We start from the raw sequence: 20,502 nt of genomic DNA, 5'->3' as shown, positions 1-20,502 counted from the left end.
TCCCGGCAGAAGGATTAGTGCAGCAACATCCACTGAAGAGAGGGAGCTCTGGGGCAGTGGTGTATTAACCTATCGGGGCTGGAGGAGCCCAGGCCATGGGCAGCAGTAAATGAGGGCGGATCCAGCAATCAAATGAGGGAGGGTGATAGTCTCAAATGGCGTTTCCATCTGTGTTTTGATTCACCTTGGCTGAGTGTTTCTCTGTGGTCCATGGACTGTGGTCATGTATGCTTAGGGGCAGCTCTTCTGGCAATATAGGCACACAAACGGGTGTACAAAGCATGCCTACAAGTGTGCACCCAGGGCTTAATTTGTGCCAGAGCTTGCCAGGGCTGAGCCTTGGCAGTTCCTAGCCCCGGCACCTCTGGGCTCGGCAGTTCGGAGCCCCGGCACCTCTGGGCTCGGCAGTTCAGAGCCCCGGCAGCTCGGAGCCCCGGCACCTCTGGGCTCGGCAGTTCGGAGCCCCGGCAGCTCTGGGCTCGGCAGTTCGGAGCCCCGGCAGCTCTGGGCTCGGCAGTTCGGAGCCCCGGCAGCTCTGGGCTCGGCAGTTCGGAGCCCCGGCAGCTCTGGGCTCGGCAGTTCGAAGCCCCGTCAGCTCTGGGCTCGGCAGCTCGGAGCCCCGGCAGCTCTGGGCTCGGCAGTTCGGAGCCCTGGCACCTCTGGGCTCGGCAGTTCGGAGCCCCGGCAGCTCTGGGTTTCCGTGTCAGTTACGAAAGTAAAAATATTGCTTGAGCCCCGGCACCAATTTCATTACAAATTAAGCACTATGTGCACCTAATTTAGGTACACAACTGAGTAACTGCCCACACACATGCAACCGATGAGATAATGGTAATGCAGTTACCCAATTTTCATGCCTGTTTGTGGTTACTGTATGCGCAAACCGGCATGTCTGTGAGCCTGGCCCTTGCCGTGGTCTGTTCGTTGAGGGCCATATTGTGCTTTCCATACTCTGGCTGAGTGTTCTCTCACTACAGGTAGCCCCATTGATTTCACTGGGGCTGCCCACAGAGTCCAGTCCTACTCAGGGTGAGGAATGGTAGCAGAAGGTGGCCCCTGAATGTTGGCTGCGCACAGTCTCAGCTCCAAGGGGAACTGGTATGGTTGATCACAACAGAAGTGCCACAGCCCTGGGGCAGGGAGTGAGAAGAAGCCACTGGATGGAGGTTTAGGTTGGTTCCAATAGGATATAGCACCATCTTGCCAGGAACGGCAGTGTAACAGCCCTCTGTCCCGGCCCCAGGCGCTAACTGACACCAGCTGCAGTAGCAGCTTGTTGTCTGGCCAGCAGAGATTTGTACCCCAGCGTGATACCAGCTCCATCCAAAGGTCACCTTCTCTGGGCAGCATTCTCCAGAAAAGGACCCCAGTGAGGGAGGGTTGAAGAGGGCATGTTGACACGTACCCCATGCAGCTGGGCTGTGCCCAAGTTCCTGGAACTGCAGGGGACCTGGCAAAGGTTCTAGTTACTCTCCTGCAGTGGCTTCGTTTGCTCCAGGGTGCCTGAGTCACCCTGCTCCCTGCAGAGTCTCACCTGGTTCCCCTCAAGGCTACAGCTTCTGGCACAGTTTCACCTCCCTCCCAGGTCAATGCCATCAGCTTGATTGCTCCCTGTTGTTTTGTGCCGGGTGCAATGTCTGATGTAACAACAGTAGCTCGATGGGTTTCAGGTAGCTCCTTTTTCCTTCCGGCTATGAGGACAGATGAGCCTGACCTGAGCAGTCCAGGCCTGCCTCTCCCTAAGTCTCCAGGGGTTCGAGAGAACAGGTCAAAGTCAGGCTCCTGGTCGGGACAGCCAGGGCTTTGGTATTCAAGGCATGGGCCAGGCCCATTACTAGCTACGATCTTCCCAGCAATCGAGGTTTGGGCAGACAGCAATCTCCTCAGGCTTGGGATCCAGCCAGCCCCAGGCCCCTGGGTGTTGCTCCCCTAAGGTACCCTCCCCAATCATGGCCCTTCTCCTGAGCATCTGTGTGAGCAAGAGGAGAAGCTGAGATGGCCTTAGCCCTCCATTCCCCAGGGGCCAGCAGTTGGACACCTGTGGTGGGCTTTTTTAAGAAGAGTTCAGGTAATCGCTAGGGTTTCCCCTCTGGTTTTTCCCTCCCAGTTACACACAGAGTCTAGTGATTTTCTGGAAAGTGAGTTTGGGTAGGAAGGCAATGACTGATTGATTGATTGTCCAGGGGTAAGGAACAAGGTCACGGTTGTTTGCCCCTATGCCATTGGGTTTGGTAGCTTTAGCATAAAGATACAATCACGGCAGTCAGGCTCCATGTCAAAATATATGGAGCTCTGATTTCCTCCTCCTAGCTTCAGTCATCACCAAGTATTTCAGTGTGTCTAGCCCCCGTTGCCTGCTGATTGATTCCAGCAGCCATGGCACCTGCAAGCCAGTCTCCCTGTGCTGAAGAATTGTAGAGCACGTGGGTTTCTATCATATGATGCAGTAACACAGGCCAAAATGCCAAACCAGCAAGCAAGTCTATTTCACCACTACAACCCGCATGTCAGAAGGGAGAGAAGTAGTCTGTGCCCGAGCTGCAGAACAGCATGACTCTACATATGTGGTTCAAGGCTGAGGTCTCGGACTTCTGCATTTCCTGACATTTTCATGTTCAAATTTGCAAACTTGATCTCATGTTAATGTAGACGTTTGGCATTTAAAGTCTGTAGGGCTTGATCTGCTATTGGAAGCCAATGGAAGCTTTGCCCTTCACTTTGGTGGGTTTTGGATTGGGTTCATAGTGAGTTCCTAATGAGTAATTTCATGACACTTTAATCATAGAATCATAGGACTGGAAGGGACCTCAAGAGGTCATCTAGTCCAGTCCCCTGCCCTCATGGCAGGACTAAGTATTATCTAGACCCATCCCTGACAGGTGTTTGTTCAACCTGCTCTGAAAAATCTCCAATGATGGAGATTCCACAACCTCCCTAGGCAATTTATTCCGGTGCTTAACCACCCTGACAGTTAGGAAGTTTTCCCTAATGTCCAACCTAAACCACCCTTGCTGCAAGTGAAGCCCATTGCTTCTTGTCCTATCTTCAGAGCTTAAGGAGAGCAATTTTTCCCCTACTCCTTGTAAACCTTTTAGGTACTGAAAACTGTTATCATGTCCCCCCTCAGTCTTCTCTTCTCCAGTCTAAACAAACACATTTTTTTTCAGTCTTCCCTCACAGGTCATATTTTCTAGACCTTTAATCATTTTTGTTGCTTTTCTCTGGACTTTCTCCAATTTGTCCACATCTTTCCTGAAATGTGGGGCCCAAAACTGGACAGAATACTCCAGTTGAGGCCTAATCAGCAGGGAATAGAGCGGAAGAATTACTTCTTGTGTCTTGCTTACAATATTCCTGCTAATACAGAATAATCTTTGCTTTTTTTGTAACAGTGTTACACTGTTCACTCATATTTAGCTTGTGATCCACTATGACCCCCAGATCTGTTTCTGCAGTGCTCCTTCCTAGGCAGTCATTTCCCATTTTGTATGTGTGCAACTGATTGTTCCTGCCTAAGTGGAGTACTTTGCATTTGCCCTTAGTGAATTTCATCCTGTTTACTTCAAATCATTTATCGAGTTTGTCCAGATCATTTTGAATTTTAATCCTATCCTCCTAAGCACTTGCAACCCTTCCCAGCTTAGTATCATCCACAAACCTTATAAGTGTACGCTGTATGCAATTATCTAAATCATTCATGAAGATATTGAAGAGAACCAGACCCAGAACTGATCCCTGCAGAACCCCACTCAATGTGCCCTTCCAGCTTGACTGTGAACCATTGATAACTACTCTGGGGGAACAGTTTTCCAACCAGTTATGCACCCACCTTGTAGTAGCTCCATCTAGGTTGTATTTCCCTAGTTTGTTTATGAGGAGGTCATGTGAGACTGTATCAAAAGCCTTACTAAAGTCAAGATATACCACAGCTACCGCTTCCCCATATCCAGAAGCTTGTTACCCTGTCAAAGAAAGCTATTAGGCTGGTTTGACATGATTTGTTCTTGACAAATCCATGCTGTTACTTATTACCTTATTGTCTTCTAGGTGCTTGCAAATTGATTGCTTAATTATTTACTCCATTATCTTTCTGGGCGCTGAAGTTAAGATGACTGGTTTGTAATTCTCCAGCTTGTCCTGTTTCCCTTTTTATAGATTGACACTAGATTTGCCCTTTTCCAGTCTTCTGGAATCTCTCCCGTCTTCCATGACTTTTCAAAGATAATCGCTAATGGCTGAGATATCTCCTCTGTCAGCTCCTTGAGCATTCTAGGATGTATTTAATCAGGCCCTGGTGGCTTTAAGACATCTAACTTGTCTAAGTCATTTTTAACTTGTTCTTTTCCTATTTTAGCCTCTGATCCTACCTCATTTTCAGCGGCATTCACTATGTTAGTCGTCCAATCGCTCCTAACCTTTTTGGTGAAAACTGAAACAAAAGAGTCATTTAGCATTTCTGCCATTTCCTGTTACTGTTTTCTTCCCCTCATTAAATAACAAATCTACCCTGTCCTTGGTTTTCCTCTTACGTCTAATGTATTTGTAGAATGTTTTCTTGTTACCTTTTATGTCTCTAGCTAGTTTGATCTCGTTTTGTGTCTTGGCCTTTCTAATTTTGTCCCTACATACTTGTGTTATTTGTTTATATTTATCCTTTGTAATTTGACCTAGTTTCCATTTTTTTGTAGGACTCTTTTGAGTTTCAGATCATTGAAGGGTTCCTGGTTAAGCCAGGGTAGTCTCTTACCATACTTCCTAGCTTTGTGGCATCCAAGGCCCTAAGTCAGTACATGCCTAACTAAGCATAGGAATAGTCCAACTGGCTTAAACCCATTGACTTTAATAAGACTACTCACATGTTTAATGTTAAGTTTTTGCTGAATTGGGGTCTGAACCCTCCTTTTAGAAGGGTACCAGTGTAATAAATTGTGGCTGCGCATATCCAGGCAAGAGGGTAGTTAGTGTGAAGCAAGCCAAGACCTAATGAAGTCAATGGGAGTTTTTTCATTGACTTAAATGGATCAGGCTCTACAGCATAAATTCCTTTATCTCATGCTCATGTCTTCTCTACCAGCTGCCACTTTGTATTAGGCTGTTGCAGTGGCTAGGGCTGGCCACTAGAGGGAGAAATGATCTCAGGCCCGGAGCAGTGGGTTCAACCTGCACATCACCTGTCATGGTTAATGGTCTCTGCTTGGCTCACACACCCCTTCCTGTTCTCCTTTGTCAGACAGGTCACCAAAGCCGAAGGGGTGTCTCTAGCTGCCAAGCACGGGTGCTTGTTTTACGAGGTCTCTGCCTGCCTGGAGTTCGAGGCTGTGCAGCATGTGTTCCATGAAGCTGCGCGGGAAGTGAGGAGGGAGATGGAGCGGAACCTGCCGGTCCGACCGCTGTTCATCACAGAGGAGAGGCCCTTCCTACACCTTGCTGCCCCGACTGCCATGGCCTCCAAGCACGGCCTGGCTAGCTGCACACTCAACACTCTCTCCACGGTCAACTACAAAGAGATTCCCTCCGTGGCACAAGCCAAGCTGGTCACGGTGAAATCGTCACGGGCTCAAAGCAAGAGGAAAGCTCCCACGTTGACCTTACTGAAGGGCTTTAAAATATTTTAAGCCTTGGCCCCTCCAAGGGATGGGAAAGGAGCAGCCACTGGATTTCCTGGCATCCCAAGGAACCTTCTCCAACTTCTGCAGTGGCATATTTGACAATCTCCATGGCAGCAATGGCTTACAGACCATCTTCCGTGATTTACTGACAATGCACTTGGCCTTAGAACTACAGCAAAGCACTTTGGTAGGGATGCAGCGAACAGGCCCGGGATTGAGTGCAGAAGAGTCTGAAACTTTGTCATAACTTCCTTCTAAATCACTGCCTATTTGTCCAATCCCTGTAGCTCAGTATTGACATGATATTTGCACATTAGTCCTAGCATTTGCACTGGGTGTTTGTAGAGCTATTTGTTATAACAGAAGCAGGACAGAGAGAGGGAGAGATGAAGCCTATGTTATATTCGTCATGTCAGCAGGATGAGAGGCTGAATGGCCTCGCCCTGTGCGTAGGGTAAATAAACTTTACATTGTTCTCCCAAGAGGCCAGATCCTCTGCTTGTTCATGTGTATCACCACTTCTTGAAAAATCAGCTCCCATAAATGCACACTAGCTGATTAGACAAGAGATGTGGTCCATGTAATAACTGAGTCCAGAGTATCTAAATGCAGTGATCATGGAGAGGGCACAAATGCAATGCTCAGTTTGGTACCCTGTAGTGGGAATATTTGGTGGTTGGAATATATGACTTCATCAGAGCCAGGATAGTTTATGGAGACGTATTGGTTTTCACAAAACTTTTGTCAGGAAGTTTTTAGACAGAGAGAGAGAAAGCAGCTGAGTGGCTCACGCATTCAGCTGGCCTGCGGGAGAGCAGATTAGTTGTCAGTAAACTGTCCTGGGATGAAGGCGGCCTGGGTTAAAGTTCCTGCTTCTGGCTGATTCACAGCAGAGTTTTCCTCCCAGATCACTTTGACTCCGGCAGGCCAGGGCCATGAACCCAGGTCTCTCACATCCCAGGGGCCTCTCTCTCTTTGCACCCTCGAAAGTTACCACGACGTGGAATTGAGGTACTCCGGACAAGCTGTAGTATTTGGCTCCTGTTGTCAGTGCTGAAGATCTGCAGTGTGAACGCATAATGTCTGATGAATCTGGATAGAAGGTAGTCAGAGATAAGATTGTTTGGGGTATCTTGACTCTGAATTTCCATACGTTCCAACATTAGGGGTTTTGGTTTTTGTAGGGTTTTTGTAACTGAAAATTTCCTAGATTTCCAGTGTTTGTTAAAATGTCAGTGTTCTTCTAAGGTTCTGTCCCCTAAAATGACTGATACGTATTTACAGCCCTAACTGGATTGGTCTGCAAATCCAGGGTTTGTATCCTATGTGACTCCCATTGAAATCAATGGAAAAACTCCCCTTCACTTCCATGGGAGCAGGAAGAGGTCCATTGTTTAGTGATCTACACATCCCATTTCAGGTAACTTGCTACAGCGTGTGTGCAGATGGAAGTCCTTATTGCTAGTATTGTGTTCAGCGAAAGCTAGCAAAATGTTGACACAACGTGCTCCAAGGTCAATACATTTCATTTAATGACCACAGAGCCCCCCCTAGTGGAATGTTCGCACACTGCAGCTGGTATGGCTTCAAATCAGCAGTGTTTGCATTTGCTGTTAAAAGCAATAAGCAAGGTGAGGTTTTTAAATGAAATGAAAAAACATTGCAAATATAATTGCAGCAGAATAAACACTTCCAGGTACAGTATATAAAAACAATGCCTCTGCACTGAAAGAACTTGTACCAAAAATATATTTTGTAATGCTTTTTTACAATGCAGTGTTCCTTTTCAAAGACTTTGCCAATGGAATACTCCTTTACTGGGTGGATTTAAACAAAATCGTTTGTGTATAAGATTGATATATTTTCCATTTTTCTTAAATTATTTGTGGGTGTCTCCATTCCATGCTCTCTGTGGAGAATGCTAAACAACACTCAACCAAGGACAAAATTCACAATGAACAGGCCATTTTCCTTAAGAAAGGTTGTGTACTTTATTTTCCTTTTTGTACCTGATTTGGGGACAGTAACTGCTCTGCTTCTGTATGGAGTTGCACTTCTCTGCAGAGTAAAGTCATGTATCTATAATTACGCAATTTCAATCAACTACTTTGGAAAATATTTTAATAAAGGCAACTTTTGACGAAGCGTCAGCACATCTGCTTAGCTTCAGCGTTTTCTCGATGAACCTGCACAGAGTTTTTTTTAAAAGCACGCGTTCCCCGGCTGACCGCAGTAAAATCCTCCCCCCTTCCTTGCCTGGTTTGGCTCATATAATTGTTTTGCAGTGGAAGCAAGTGACAGCTGAGAGAGGGTGGGCAAAGCTGGCATGTAAGAGTAGCCTTGGAACCAAATGACAGCAGCAGGTAAGGATCAGGCCATATTGGCATCAAAGCAGGTGGGACCAGACCAGATTATCTGAGTCAAGAGCGGCTCATGCTGAGGAATCTCCTCTGCCATTTCTTTTTATTCCCCTTGATAAACTGTGCTTAACTTCCCAAGCTCCAGGCAGCATGAATTTAGATACATGACACTTGCTGAAATATTTGTCTGGGGTCTAGGCTCAGATTGCGCTCGCCGTTACATGTCCTCCTCTGGCTTGTCTGCATACAGGGCTGTCACGTTGCCATCCTTCCACTGAACCAAAACCTCCCCTGGTCTTTGTCCTTTCGGCAGCAAATCTTGTGTTAAAGGATTCAAGTTATTATCTTCCTTCAAATCCACAAAGGGTGGCTTGGCTTCCGGCTCAGCTGGTTTGGCAGTTTCGGCAGCTTGTTCATACATGAGGGTAATCTTTCTAGTTCTAATGGGGAAGGATACAAAAAGCAGCAAGAAGTGAAACCGCAGGCCCAGAGCAGGCGTTCGTGCAGCAGGTGTGAAACCGGTGTATGCGCTGCTCGGCACGGGACATACATTAGCTGCTGATGTATAGAAACCCCAGAAGCATCCAGGCGTGTAAGTGGAGTGAAGTGATTTAGTACCCACAGCCATAGGCAGCAGGTTTGTATAATTTTTGGTGGTGCCCATTCCTCCCCGCTCCCGCCCTGTAAGCTGATATAAAATGAAGCTACAATGCTTTGGCACCACAAGATTACAAGGGTCAATTAAAAGCAGCACTTGCCTGCTTCAATATACGGTATTATAGTTTATTGCACCTGTTGTGACAAAGTGGGAATGTTCTTAATGTTTTCTCTGAATACTGTGTGGGTGCCTCAGTTTCCCCTGCAAGATGCCAACTGAAGGTGTTGGGGACAAAGATCAGGTGGCCTCCTTGTCCAGAAGAGAGACAAAGGCCAGAGGAGGGAGTGTCAGTTTGGAGCTGGCTGGGGAAATGGGGAGAGGCCCAGAACTTGGGTCTAGGCTCCCCACCCTCCAAGATGGACCTGACAGAGGGGTTCTGTTTTCTGTACCTACAAGCTCTGTTTTAGACTGTGATCCTGTTGTCTAATAAACCTTCTGTTTTACCGGCTGGCTGAGAGTCACATCTGACTGCGGAGTTGGGGTGCAGGGACCTCTGGCTGCCCCAGGACCTGCCTGGGCAGACTCGCTGCAGAAAGCGCCCGGTGTGGAGGGGCTTGCTGAATGCTCCGAGGTCAGACCCAAGAAGGTGTCAGCTTCTTGCCCTGGAGACAGTCTGCTCAGAGAGAGGAGGCTCCCCCAGAGTCCTGACTGGCTTTGTATGGAGTTGTTCCAAAGCATCCCCTTCCACACCGTGCGCTTCCCGGAAGTCCGCACAGGCACTGACACTCCCTCCTCTGGACTTTGTCTCTTTTCCAGGCATTAGGAGGCCACCTGATCTCTTTGTTCTCCAACACCTTCAGTTGGCACCTTGCAGGAGAGTGGCCCAGGCCACCAGTTGCCCAGAGACAGGGTTTCGGCCATTCTCTGTGCAGACGGCATCACACTGGCACTCTAGGGCTCTACAACAATCACACCCCCTTATCCCACCATCTAGATCCTTGAGAAATGCATAGGGGAAACTCAGGCACCCACACAGTATTCAGAGAAAACATTAAGAACATTCCCACTTCGTAACACCTGTATACTTTACAGGGTGTAAAATCAAGTATTGTGCTAAACACAATGATACTCCAAACTGACCACCAAATTTAAGTTGCACGTTTTTCCCCTCAGGTGAGGGCTCTGGGGTGGGGCTGGGGATGAGGGGTTCACAGTGCAGCAGGGTGCTCAGGGTTGGGGTGCTGGGGGTGCAGGCTCTGGGGTGGGGCAAGGCTGGGGATAAGGAACTTGGGATGCAGAGAGGCTGCCCCAGGGCTAGGGCCAGAGAGGACTCCCCATCACCACCACTGCAGCAGCAAGCTCCAGGGGAGGGACCCCTCCTCTCCCCCCTCCCGGCAGCACACTCACTCTGCACCACAGTCACTGCACATGCTCCTAGGGACTCTCTCAGGTCCAGACAGCCCACTCGCCTCCCCTATGGTGGGTACCGGGGTGGGGGGTTGCCATCACGTGTGGCCTCCCCTGCTGCTTCCCGTGAGTGCCGGGGGGCGGGGGAGAGAGCTCCCGAGCACGTGTGTGCCTCCTTCCCCCTCCTCTCTCCCTCTTCCCCTCCCCCGGTGCACCAAGAGGCTGCCGGCCGCTGATCTCTACAGCCTTAGGCAGAAGCAGCACAAACAAGGGAGAGAGGCACTGGCTGTTTTCTTTCAGGCAGGGAAGCTCCGAGGCGGGGCAGGGGAGAAACCCAGCTCCAAATATTGGTGGAGCAGAGCCCTCAGCCTTGACTATTCCTGGTGCTGGAGCACCTTGAGCCCACATAACCTGCCGCCCCTGCCCACAGCTGCCGTTTATATCACTACAGAGAATCCAACGAGAAAACATCGTGCACCAAATCGTCTACATCAGGGGTGGCCAAACCCTGGCTCGCGAGCCGCATGCAGCTCTTCTACAGTTCAAGTGCAGCTCGCAGAGCCCCCCTGCCCGTCCCTTCTCCGTCGACCAGACTGGGATGGGGGGGAGCTTGGGGCTTCTGCCAGGGACAACTGGTGCCTGCTGAGAGTAGGGGGCCACAACGTAAAGCTTTGCCCCCCCAACAGCTTGAGTCATGTGCCCCCCCCAGGGCATGCCCCCCTTACCCTCAGCGGCCCCTCCCTACAGCTCCCAGGCGTTAGCTCTGCGGGGAAAGGCAGCAGCGGCTCTCCCTGCAGCCCCCAGCTGTTTGCCACCGCCTCTCCCCCCGGCTGCAGCTCCCAGCTTGCCAGCTCCAGCCGCTGTGCAGGGAGAGGGCCTGGCAGCACCATGTGACCGAGCGGGGCCAGCAAACTCTGGCAAAAATTGGGGGGAGGGGGCATATGACCCCCCTACACACACACACACACGTCACCTCTGCCTTCTGCCCAACGGGGACAGGGGTTCTCAGGGCTTCATGCCCATGGGGCGTGCCTGCCGGGCTTCAGCAGGAACGGGGCTGAAGTCCCAGGACTCCCCTCTCTGCCCGGCTGAAGTCCCGAGACTCCCTTCCCTGCAGGGCTGAAGCCCTGAGCCCCAGTAGGCGCCTCTTGTGGTGCTGAAGCCCAGCAGGCGCGCCAGGGCTCCTGAACGTCTGAAGACTGTCGTAGGCAGCTCGGAGGGTCAGTAAGTTTGGCCACCCCTGGCCTAAATCAAATGCCTAACGCTTTGCTGCTGCTGCTTTTTTCTTTTAGAGGAAGAGAAAACTCTTCTTCTTATAGCCTGAGTGAGGGGCAAAGATTGTTACTTTAGGAGAAGACTCATTCTCAGCTCTGTGGTACCTGCCCAATGAGTTTTAGGCCAGCCGAGTGGTGTAATACTTGTTATTCCAGCAGAACCTAGCTTATGAGGGTTGACACATTCTCTGATGCTTGTATCTGACAATGATTCACTCATACTGTTGCTCTAGAAACCAAACGGTGTGAAAGTTTATTTTGAATAGGTGAGGCAAAGGGGCAGCTTTATCTATTTTAGGTACCTATTCAGCCACCGTTTTTGGATTATCTGAGCTCCTCACAATCTTTTTTTTAAATGGATCTTTCTGCCTAGTAGCTCTGTGAGGTAGAGACATGCTATTATCTCCAGTTTATGTATGGGGAAACCGAGGCAAAGACAGGCTAAAGGAATGAGCACAGATCTGGGATTTCTTCCACTGTGGGAATGAGGCATTAAGATGCTAAACCTCTCTAGGCATCACTTACTTCATCCATAAAACAGGGATAACAATTGCCTGCTTTCGCATGGTACATCAGGAAACAGGTGAAAAGCATGATGGAAATGTGAAGTGTTAATTCTTATTAATCTAATATTTCAAATGTGCAAGTGATTTTTTTTTGTGCCTGGCACACAATCATAATTTATCTGCTGGCCACTCAGCAGCCATCAGATGGCAACAGCTTTCAGGCTCTACAGACGTGCAGTGCATTCAAATTAGCAACCTAGTGGGTAAGTAAGAACTGGAATCGGTTTGAAAATGGCCCCGTCTTTGTGTGGACACCCACTGGAATGATTTCCTGGATCACCTCTACTTAAAACCAATCATCATAAAGATCCCATTTAGAATAGCATGTTCCTCAGCCAAAATCCCACAGGCCGTGTCCTGGCTGGTGATGGGTGGGTGTCGGGGGGAGCTTGTGTCGTCACCCACACACCTTCTGGGTGGGGTGTTTTGTCCCATTTAGTGGCACCGAGACCACTTATTTAACTCTCTCTGAGTCTGCTCGACAGCCTTAGCCACCAGCCAGCTGGCTTTTAGCTCATGTGGGAGAGGCTCATGCTTTAAGCTCCAGAGGCCACAGGTTCGATCCCACCCGTCGACGACTGGGGTCTGTCGGCATTACACATGCAGAGATCCTGTGCACCTGAGGAGGGTGAAGCCAGTATCCCTACTCTGGCTGCCTCTAAGGACAAGCACTGAGCGGATTAGAGCCTTGTCCCACTCAGGAGCACATCCATGGGGCACGCTGTACAGGGTTTAGCAGCTGTCCCTCCTGCAGGCGCTGCCCCACTGTCTCTGTGGCCTTGTTCTCCCCCGTGCCCCAGCAGTGGGTTTTACAGCCGCCCTGTACCCCTAAAGTTCTGCGTGTCTTACCTGTTTGCCATGATATTTATTCCCAGAAGGAGGAAGCCCAGAAACAGAACCACCAAGGACAGGACTAGAATGGAGTAATTCCACGTGGATGCTGGTGGGGAGAAGCATTGACAAGTGAAGTCAGCGTGTGCAGAGCCATTCTGACAAGGCTGTTACAGCCACGTTCTGTCGGGGGTGCTCCAGGTTGTGCGGGGTGGATGAGTTTGGTGCAAACCAGCTGCAGGATTAGGGGAGTGCAAAGGGGCCTGTGCTGAGCTCCCTTCAAAGAGTTGGAGGCCAGAAAGGCCCACCAGATCACCCAGTCTGACCTCCTGTAGGTCCCAGGCCTCCAGCCCCACCCTGCACCCGCACACTGACCCAACCACTGAAACGAGACCAAAGGACACAGCCCACAGAAGGCTGGACTGGTGGGTGTCTTGGGGAAAGAACAGGAGAATGCTCCACTGCCCCAGGCCCCTGCAATGGCAGGGAAATGGTTAATGAGCTATACACAGGTAATCGGGGCACACGACTGGCACCCACAGGCTGCAGAGGAAGGTGGAACCCCCCCACCCCCCCAAGGTCGCTGCCAATCTGACCTGAGGGAACATTCCTTCCCAACTCCACCTATGAGGATCAGTTAGACCCGGAGCCTGTGAGCAAGAACCAGCCAGCCAACGAGCTGAGAAAGCGACGGCTCGCTGCCACCTCTGCCCCTATTGATTTCACAAGTGTTGTGAAAGGCAGGACAGTTCGCAGGGTAGCCCGTGACCTTGCAGGACCTCTAAAGTGCCCTTACGTGGCCTGCTCCTGAGGACGCATCGCCTAGGCTGTGTGCCCCAACTCAGGAGCACCCCCAAAGGCAGCTGCTTGTCAGGAGTGTAAAGGACCTGGCAGAATTAAACCTCGAAATGGGTGAGTGGGCTTTTACCCAAACAGAAGGAGGGAGTTTAGGGCTGAAGCAGCGAGTGGAGGTTATTTGTCCTGGTCTGTTATCAGCAAGTAATCACAAGCAGTCCAGACCTGAATTCCTTACTCAGGCAAAACTCCATTGACTTTGGGGTTTGGCCTATTAAAAGCTAATATTTAATGATCAAACTCCATGGCATGTCGAGCTCTTCTGCACACTCTTGTTTGGATTTAATACCAATGTTTCTGTACCAGTCTCCGGAGCCAGCTGCAGCCCAGGATAGCCTGGCTTTTTCCGCTGGGCGCTAGGACTCTGATCCTGCACCACAGAAGTCAAGGGGAGCTTTGCTCATGACCTCAGCGGGTGTGGGATTGACCGTACGTCCTCAGGTCCACCCACATGGATCCGTGCCTCCTGTTCTGCTGAAGCAGCCCATGATCACAGACCTTTGCTTCAATGGCTGGAAGACCCACTGGGCAGAAAGGTCGCCCAGCACACTGGACCCATTTCCAAGTGAGATGTAGAAATTTGCGAGGGAGATCTCGGTAATAAGATGTCCCCCATCCCACTTGTATTTGCCTCTTGATTCTAGAGCAGGCCTGCACAACATGCGGCCTGCACGGGCTCACTGTGCACCCGCGGGGGTGAGTAGGCAACCGGCGGGTGAGGGAGGGGGGCTGAAGAGGCAGGCTGGCAGTGGTGGGGGCTGAGGAGGCGAGTGGGCGGACAGTGGCAGGGGGTGAGTAGGTGAGCTGCGAGTTGGTGGCTGATCTGTTCTGCTGATCTGGTCTGGCTCCCATCCCCTCTCCAAGGGTTGCAGCTGTCTGGAGGTGCTGCCTTCCACACCTTCCTCAGTCACACCTCATTCATTCAACAGGGCAACTGATTACAAAGTGGTGGTGGGGGGAGATCTTATTCTACTTCTAGCAAAAAAGACGCTTTTCTTTTACCTTAATTATACTACCTTAGGGGCCTGGTAGAACATATTACCAAGGTTCAATACTGCTGATTCAGCGGGGCAATGCTGGGGAAGGAGGGTTTGTTTCCGTGGGGTGGGCAGTGCTGTGGGAGGAGTATTTCAGGGGCTGTGCTGGGGTGTTCAGTGGGGCCGGAGGAGTTCGGCCCTCAGCTGTTTTCTTTGGAGTAATATGGCCCTCGCCGCTTTACGAGTTGTGCAGGCCTATTCTAGAGGCCCTGCCAGAGCCAGGGAAGGACCTAGGTTTGTAACATAGGCAGCAACCTCTGGAAAGAGCTAGTTGGGAATTTTCTGATGAAACGTGTTTTGGGAAAAGGCTGATTTATCAACACTGAAATTGTTCATGGGAAAGAGCCAGTTTTAAAAAATCACCCAAGGAAAAAAATTTTTTTTGGAAACTCAAAAACTCCCAGGACGGGAAAACCATTTCTGGCCATCCTCTCTGGTTGGAGTAACTCCCCCTCGCTATCTGCCGCTAGCCAACAAGGTTCACAACCAGACGTTTGTTTCCCCTGCAGCCCCGACCATCTACCATATTTATTTATGGTACTTACAATCTCCAGTCCGGAAAAACCACACCATCTCCTGTAGTTGTTCTTGAGACATAGGCATTCCAGGAGCGGGATTGCCTTCTACCTCGTCATGCATTTGTGTGCTGGTAAGAGGCATAGCGAAATATCTACCGCCCTCTGCCTTTGCTGTGGAAAAACAGAAAGATGGACGGGACGTCTGTTTCTGTTGCAAATGCACAAGATGGAAGAGCCTCACTGTTGACTCACAGGGCTGAATTTCTCTTGTTTCTCATGTACGCTCGTGCAGTTGCAAGTCAAGTATGCAAACTGGGGGGTTGTGGGCACAGCCAGTTGCATGCGCAAAAGTGAGCTTGCAAACAGAGTCTAGAGCTACAGATGTGGCTCAGGGTATCCCAGGAACAGGAATCTGCGAGAAATATTCGTGATTGCTCCATATGGATCTTTGTTATTAGTCAGGTTTTCTTACTTAAATCAGGAAGTCAGTGGCACTCTTACCTTTGAGTTCAGTGAGACCAGATCTAGTTCTTTTATACTCAGGTTTTACCTAAAGGGACTCAGAAATCCAAAGTTGACTTTCCACCTTACGGGACCTATAGCATCAATACCTATCTGCGGGAGATGGCTGTTGAATGAACAGCGTTGATATTTTTCAGCTGATTGGCTGATACTGCGGATCCCGTTTGTGTGCGATACGCAGGATGGCAAGAACACAGCAACCTCACTGCATATTGTTAGCAAGCGTTGCATGTGTTTAGTGAGTGTCTTTTCTTTTTGGTGTCTGATGCTTACCTGGCTTCTGATCACAGACGCTCTGCCCCCTACTGACTCGCCATCGGGAACTTGGGCTTTTTGTGTTCGCCAGAGCAGCTTTATTCTTATCTGCAGTCAGGTACATATGGGTGCTGCCCACTGAGTGCAGCGTGAAATTAACACACTCCCAGTTTGCATGTGCTGCACTTTCACAGGGACTTGACCGCACGCTGTTGGCTCCATCTGTAGACAGACATTTCCTGGTGCCTTGATTGATCAAGGAATTGTCTTGCCAAGACCAGTGTTGGAACTTGGAAGTGGGATTACAGTCCTCTAAAAGCAAGTTCTCATCTGTCGTGCTGGCTTGTAAACACAGCTTGACTTGAGCGTTTTGAATGAGAAAACCCCGTGTGCCTGCAAAGAAACCAGAGCTTGAGCTGTACGGATGGGACAGTTATCTACAAAGCATGGTACAGACAGCAATCAGGTCAAGCAATCTTTAATGTCTGCGGGGAGTAGACAGGACTCCTGCAAAAGCCACACAAGCAGTGAATTGCATGGAGCTCAGTTTCCCTGTCTTGGAAGGACAGAGTCAACTCTCCTGGGATATGAGCCTGTTGTTTCAAGGAGCCTTAATGTCTCAGAGCAGAAGGAAATCCACTGCTCGGGGAAGAGGAGATCCATGGCCCCATTAACATCCCAGCCTACAAACCAGCTGCTCAGCTACATCTGCGATCTGGCTCTCTCGGGATTGCGGGGAATATCAAGTGCAGTTACTAGGCCTTTTCTTGTGTCACTAGCCCATTGTGGGTATTTCAGTCTGGAGCGGGGTGACCCCCCCGCTCCAGCCCGGAAGGGGTTGGAAAAGCCCTGCAGAGGGCTGGGGCTGGGCAAGGTAAAACCCTGGCTGATTGGGGGAAGTGGCTGCAGCTGGGGCCACGCCCCAAACTAAGTAACTGGGCCTTATAAGAAGGCCAGGGAAGCCAGAAGCACCAGTTGCTCTCTGATGGGAGAGGGAGACAGGCCTGGCTGCTGGGGAACTCACCCAGGGGACCTAGAGAGAGGCAGGGCTGGGGAAAGGCCTTAGGAGCTGGGAAGCCCTAGGCCAGCAACTCCCCAGGCTGCAGGGCCTAGTTCTAGGCCCACCTAGATATTGGGCTCGCAGAGGGGCAGCCTGAGGGTGGGTAAAGGCAGCCAGCCCAGACCCCTCCGCCTATGATGAGTGGCTGATACTGCAGTGAACAGGGGCTGGATGGAGACTGGGCAGTAGCCAAAGCTGAGGCAAAGTGGGGGATAGTGGGTTCCCCAGGGAGGGGAGACCCAGATCAGTGGGGTACTGCCAGGGGCAGCACCCCAGTTAAAGGGGCACCGGGGTCCAGGGAGGGACACGGGGGCCAGAGGACAGGTGGATCACCGGCCTGCAGAGAGCGCTCCGGAGCTGGAATGAGCTAATTCCTGACAGAGACCAGGAGGAGGCGCTGCAGGGGTGAGTCCAAACCTCTACTCAGTCCTAGCACATCTCTGCTACGGGCAGTTTGAGAAAATCCCCCGCTGTAGTGAATGACTTTGGGTCACACTGTGCCCACGGTGACACTCGGGTAATGACCCTGACGTCAATGGGATTGCAACAGCCTAAGTGAGGGCAGAATTTGGAAGTAACTGTCGCTGAGGTTACTCCAGATTTACGCCAATACGGATTAGAGGAGAACTGGCCCATGGCTCAGCACGTAGACAGCCAAGTGATCAAGGAGCAAGAGCCCCACTTGTGTAAACACATGACTGCAAGAGCACACTTATATTTACACATGTGGGTGCCGTGCGTGCATGCGCACACTCAGACAGGTACCTGTGTTTGCCAATGGCCAGATAGGCATTGAAACAACCACTCCAGGCGCAAACACCTGTTTTCAAGCCAAATGTGGCCACTGGGTATGCAGATGTGGGCACGCAAGGGTGCATCTAAGTAGGACCCCTAAACACTACGCCCCAGAGTGATTCATTTTGTAACCCTGATCGCCAGTGCCACCTGCTCAGCCTGACGTAGGTAAGAGTCCCAGACAAGGAGCTGTCTTGGTGTTTGGGGGCTGCTGCTCACGCTTCCCTTTCACCGAGCAAAGACTCTACCTTGCATCAGTAGAAAGAGGATTATCCAGAGTGACTTCATAGTTGTTGGTACCATTCTGAAAATGGAGAGGGCTTCTTTGAAGTATGGTACTTGGAAACCTGGGAAAGTAAAAAAGTCAAGAGGTTATGGATACTTTCTTGATGCCCTGAGAACCTGGATGGTGGTAGTTTGATAGTATTGGAGGGCACTGCCTCTATCAATGCAAAACAATGTCGCTGCTGTAAGAGGCTCAGAAGAATCAGAGATGTTAGGCAGCATGTCCATTTCCCAGTGTCCAGCATCTGTGCTCTCTTCTGTCTCATTTTAAACACATGAGCAATGGGAGATCCAGCCTATTCCAAGATCAGCCCATTCAGACGTATGTTCTGATGTCCACCTTCGACTTCTGTGCTGCTTTTCGTCTCATTACACCGGGCTGAGCTGACAGGATGGGATGCAGAGCTGATTCCAAGAGCCACCCAGGAGTGGCCGTCCCCTGAGCTGCCCTTGGCCTGCTGCCAGGAGCCAGCTCCTTTCCCAGCAAGGCTCCTTTCCTCTGTTCCTTCCTCAGGTGGCAGCTGCTTCCCTCACTGGCTCCCCTGCCCTCCAGCACCAGCTATATGTCTTGTGAGCGCATCTGCTGCCAGTCAGAGGAAAGCAGAAGTGACCAAGCCTTGAGAGTGGAGAGCTCAGCTATCAGAAGGGGGAGGAGGCAGCTCCTGGTGCCAGGCTGAAGGGAAGGTGTCTCCTGTTCCTTGAGTAGCTCCTAGAAGCAGGCACCTCTCACTCCTCTCAGCAGGCCAAGCATCCACCACCCACCCCTTAAGTCTTCAGCTCCTACACTCACTCAGCCTGTTTGTCCCACCACCAGCGTGCCTCAGTCCCGGCTGGAGGGATTGTGTCCGGTGATCGTTTAGTCTCTGTGGCCTATTTGATCCTTCGCAGCTTTGTTGAGCCTGCCAATGAGGGGGCTAATTACCACAAACGGACATGACTGTGTGTGAGGGGGATACTTACCTGCTAAGACCTGGACTGAGCTCATGAGACTCAATTTATTCAGGCCACTAGATGGTAAAAAAAACTTTCACTCCCAAACTGCTCTAGATTTGAACTGTGACTTACTTCTAGGTAAATGACTCTTCGTCCCATCACTAGTCCCTGAGCTACTCAGTCTTCACATTTCAGTAATTATTATAACCACCGAGATTTTTGCATCCATTCCATACTCTTGCTTTAATTTGCAATAGCTCGAGTTGTTTCTTCTGACCCCAGAGCTGCCCCCGGTAAATTGCCCAACACCACATTACACTGCTCAATGCAGGCTAAGAAGGACCCTGCTGACTATTACATGAAAAATCTGTCCTACTGGTTATTCACCTAACGATTGCTTTTTTCTGGCCGTAGGTCATGGATTACAATTTCTTAACAATTCAAAGTTCATATTTTATGGCCAGCTAAGCATGCAGGCTCATTTCCTCATGACAGAAAGTCATGCTATGGGCAGTACATGTGCAAATGTGATTATAGCACTGCCTTTTAGAGAATGAAACCTCTAAAACCCCTGTCTGGAGGATGTATTACCTCACTCTCCATTAAGTTTATAAGCCTACAGACAGAACCTATAGTTTATAAGCCTATAGAAAGAACAAGCAAACTATGGTGTGCCACAGGAAGCAGCTTATCTGAATGTTACCTCCCACCGAGAAGTCCAACGCTGAACGTTTTAAATCGTGAAGGGATGTTTTCTGTGTAAAAGCATGTTCAAATAATATTTGACACTTATAGAGTATCTTTTAGCCCAAAATGCTTCATAAACTATGGGCAAAATCCTAAAGTCCTTGCTCAGATCCTACTCCCATGGACAGCACTGAATTCAGGAGAATGATGTCAGAGGATTTGCCCCCATAAAACACCAATGAAAGGCAGCCACCTCTGGGGTGGAGAGCAGCAACTAAACAGCGTTTTGCATATGAGTGGGAGAAGGGAAAATTTTGGTAAAGGACATTAGGACAAACCCCCTACTATTATGGAAAGGGAGAGGGGATCTTTTACATCTACATGTTTCTGACAGGAGCTCTATATTTAAAGCCTCATTCATCTCTCACCCACAAACCAAACTACACTGAATTCCATTTATCTGCCGCCAGCATATGAAAGCCTGAACTGAGCACATGGTTCCAGAGAGCTTTGCATTTCAAACCTGAACCACGGACTTTCAAGCTGCCCTTTCACAGTTATTCTGATGTGCTGTATTTCACATTTAAAATTGTTGGCTCTTTTGTTTCGATACCGAAAAGCAGGGGGCTGGTCACTAGGATGGGCTGGGCCCAGGGCGGCTGCAAGGATGTTTCGCGCCCTAGGCAAAACTTCCACCTTGCGCCCCTTTCCCGCCCCCCCGAAGCCCTGTGCCAGCTCTCCGTCCCCCCGCCCTGAAGTGCCCCCCCGCATCAGCTCCCCCCCTCTGCCCTGAAGTGCCGCCCCTGCATCAGCTCCCGCCCCAGCTCATCTCTGCTCCGCCTCCTCCCCGAGCACGCCGTCACCGCCCCACTTCTCCCATCTCCCAGACTTGTGGTGCCAATCAGCTGTT

The 20,502-nt window shown here is 50.3% G+C and overlaps 2 protein-coding genes across 8 annotated transcripts in view; one reads left to right on the top strand and one right to left on the bottom strand.

The window, feature by feature from the left end:
- RASL12 (RAS like family 12) overlaps positions 1 to 7,346 on the top strand; it is a 28,316-nt gene extending 20,970 nt beyond the window's left edge. For 4 of the 7 annotated variants that reach the window (XM_039490144.1, XM_039490142.1, XM_039490141.1 and 1 more), the window contains exon 6: positions 5,231 to 6,712. In XM_039490144.1, coding sequence (XP_039346078.1) covers positions 5,231 to 5,615 — 385 coding nt within the window. In that variant the 3' untranslated portion in view covers positions 5,616 to 6,712. Of the gene's footprint in view, positions 1 to 5,230 lie in introns of all 7 variants that reach the window. The other 3 variants (XM_039490140.1, XM_039490139.1, XM_039490145.1) reach the window with 2 other exon arrangements.
- Positions 7,347 to 7,644: 298 nt separating this feature from the next.
- SLC51B (solute carrier family 51 subunit beta) lies at positions 7,645 to 19,631 on the bottom strand. Its single transcript, XM_039490146.1, has 7 exons — positions 19,609 to 19,631; positions 18,763 to 18,871; positions 17,936 to 18,034; positions 15,851 to 16,225; positions 15,083 to 15,226; positions 12,664 to 12,754; positions 7,645 to 8,409 (listed from the first exon to the last, which is right to left on the bottom strand). The coding sequence occupies exons 3-7, from the start codon at positions 17,988 to 17,990 to the stop codon at positions 8,187 to 8,189; spliced, it is 888 nt and encodes a 295-aa protein (XP_039346080.1). The 5' UTR covers positions 17,991 to 18,034; positions 18,763 to 18,871; positions 19,609 to 19,631; the 3' UTR covers positions 7,645 to 8,186.
- Between the last annotated feature and the right edge of the window lie 871 nt (positions 19,632 to 20,502).

This window comes from Mauremys reevesii, linkage group 10 (genome assembly GCF_016161935.1).
Source record: "Mauremys reevesii isolate NIE-2019 linkage group 10, ASM1616193v1, whole genome shotgun sequence".
NCBI lineage: Eukaryota > Metazoa > Chordata > Testudines > Geoemydidae > Mauremys > Mauremys reevesii.
Note: the sequence above shows the minus strand (reverse complement) of the source record. Positions and strands in the feature narration are given on the sequence as shown.

Coding starts and splice junctions, on each gene's coding strand:
- SLC51B (XM_039490146.1), bottom strand. CDS start 17,990: ATGGTACCAACAACTATGAAGTCACTCTGGATAATCCTCTTTCTACTG. Junction 16,226..17,935: donor CCTCTTTCTACTGATGCAAG/GTAGAGTCTTTG, acceptor GTTTCTTTGCAG/GCACACGGGGTTTTCTCATT. Junction 12,755..15,082: donor GTTTTTCCGGACTGGAGATT/GTAAGTACCATA, acceptor TCTCCCCACCAG/CATCCACGTGGAATTACTCC.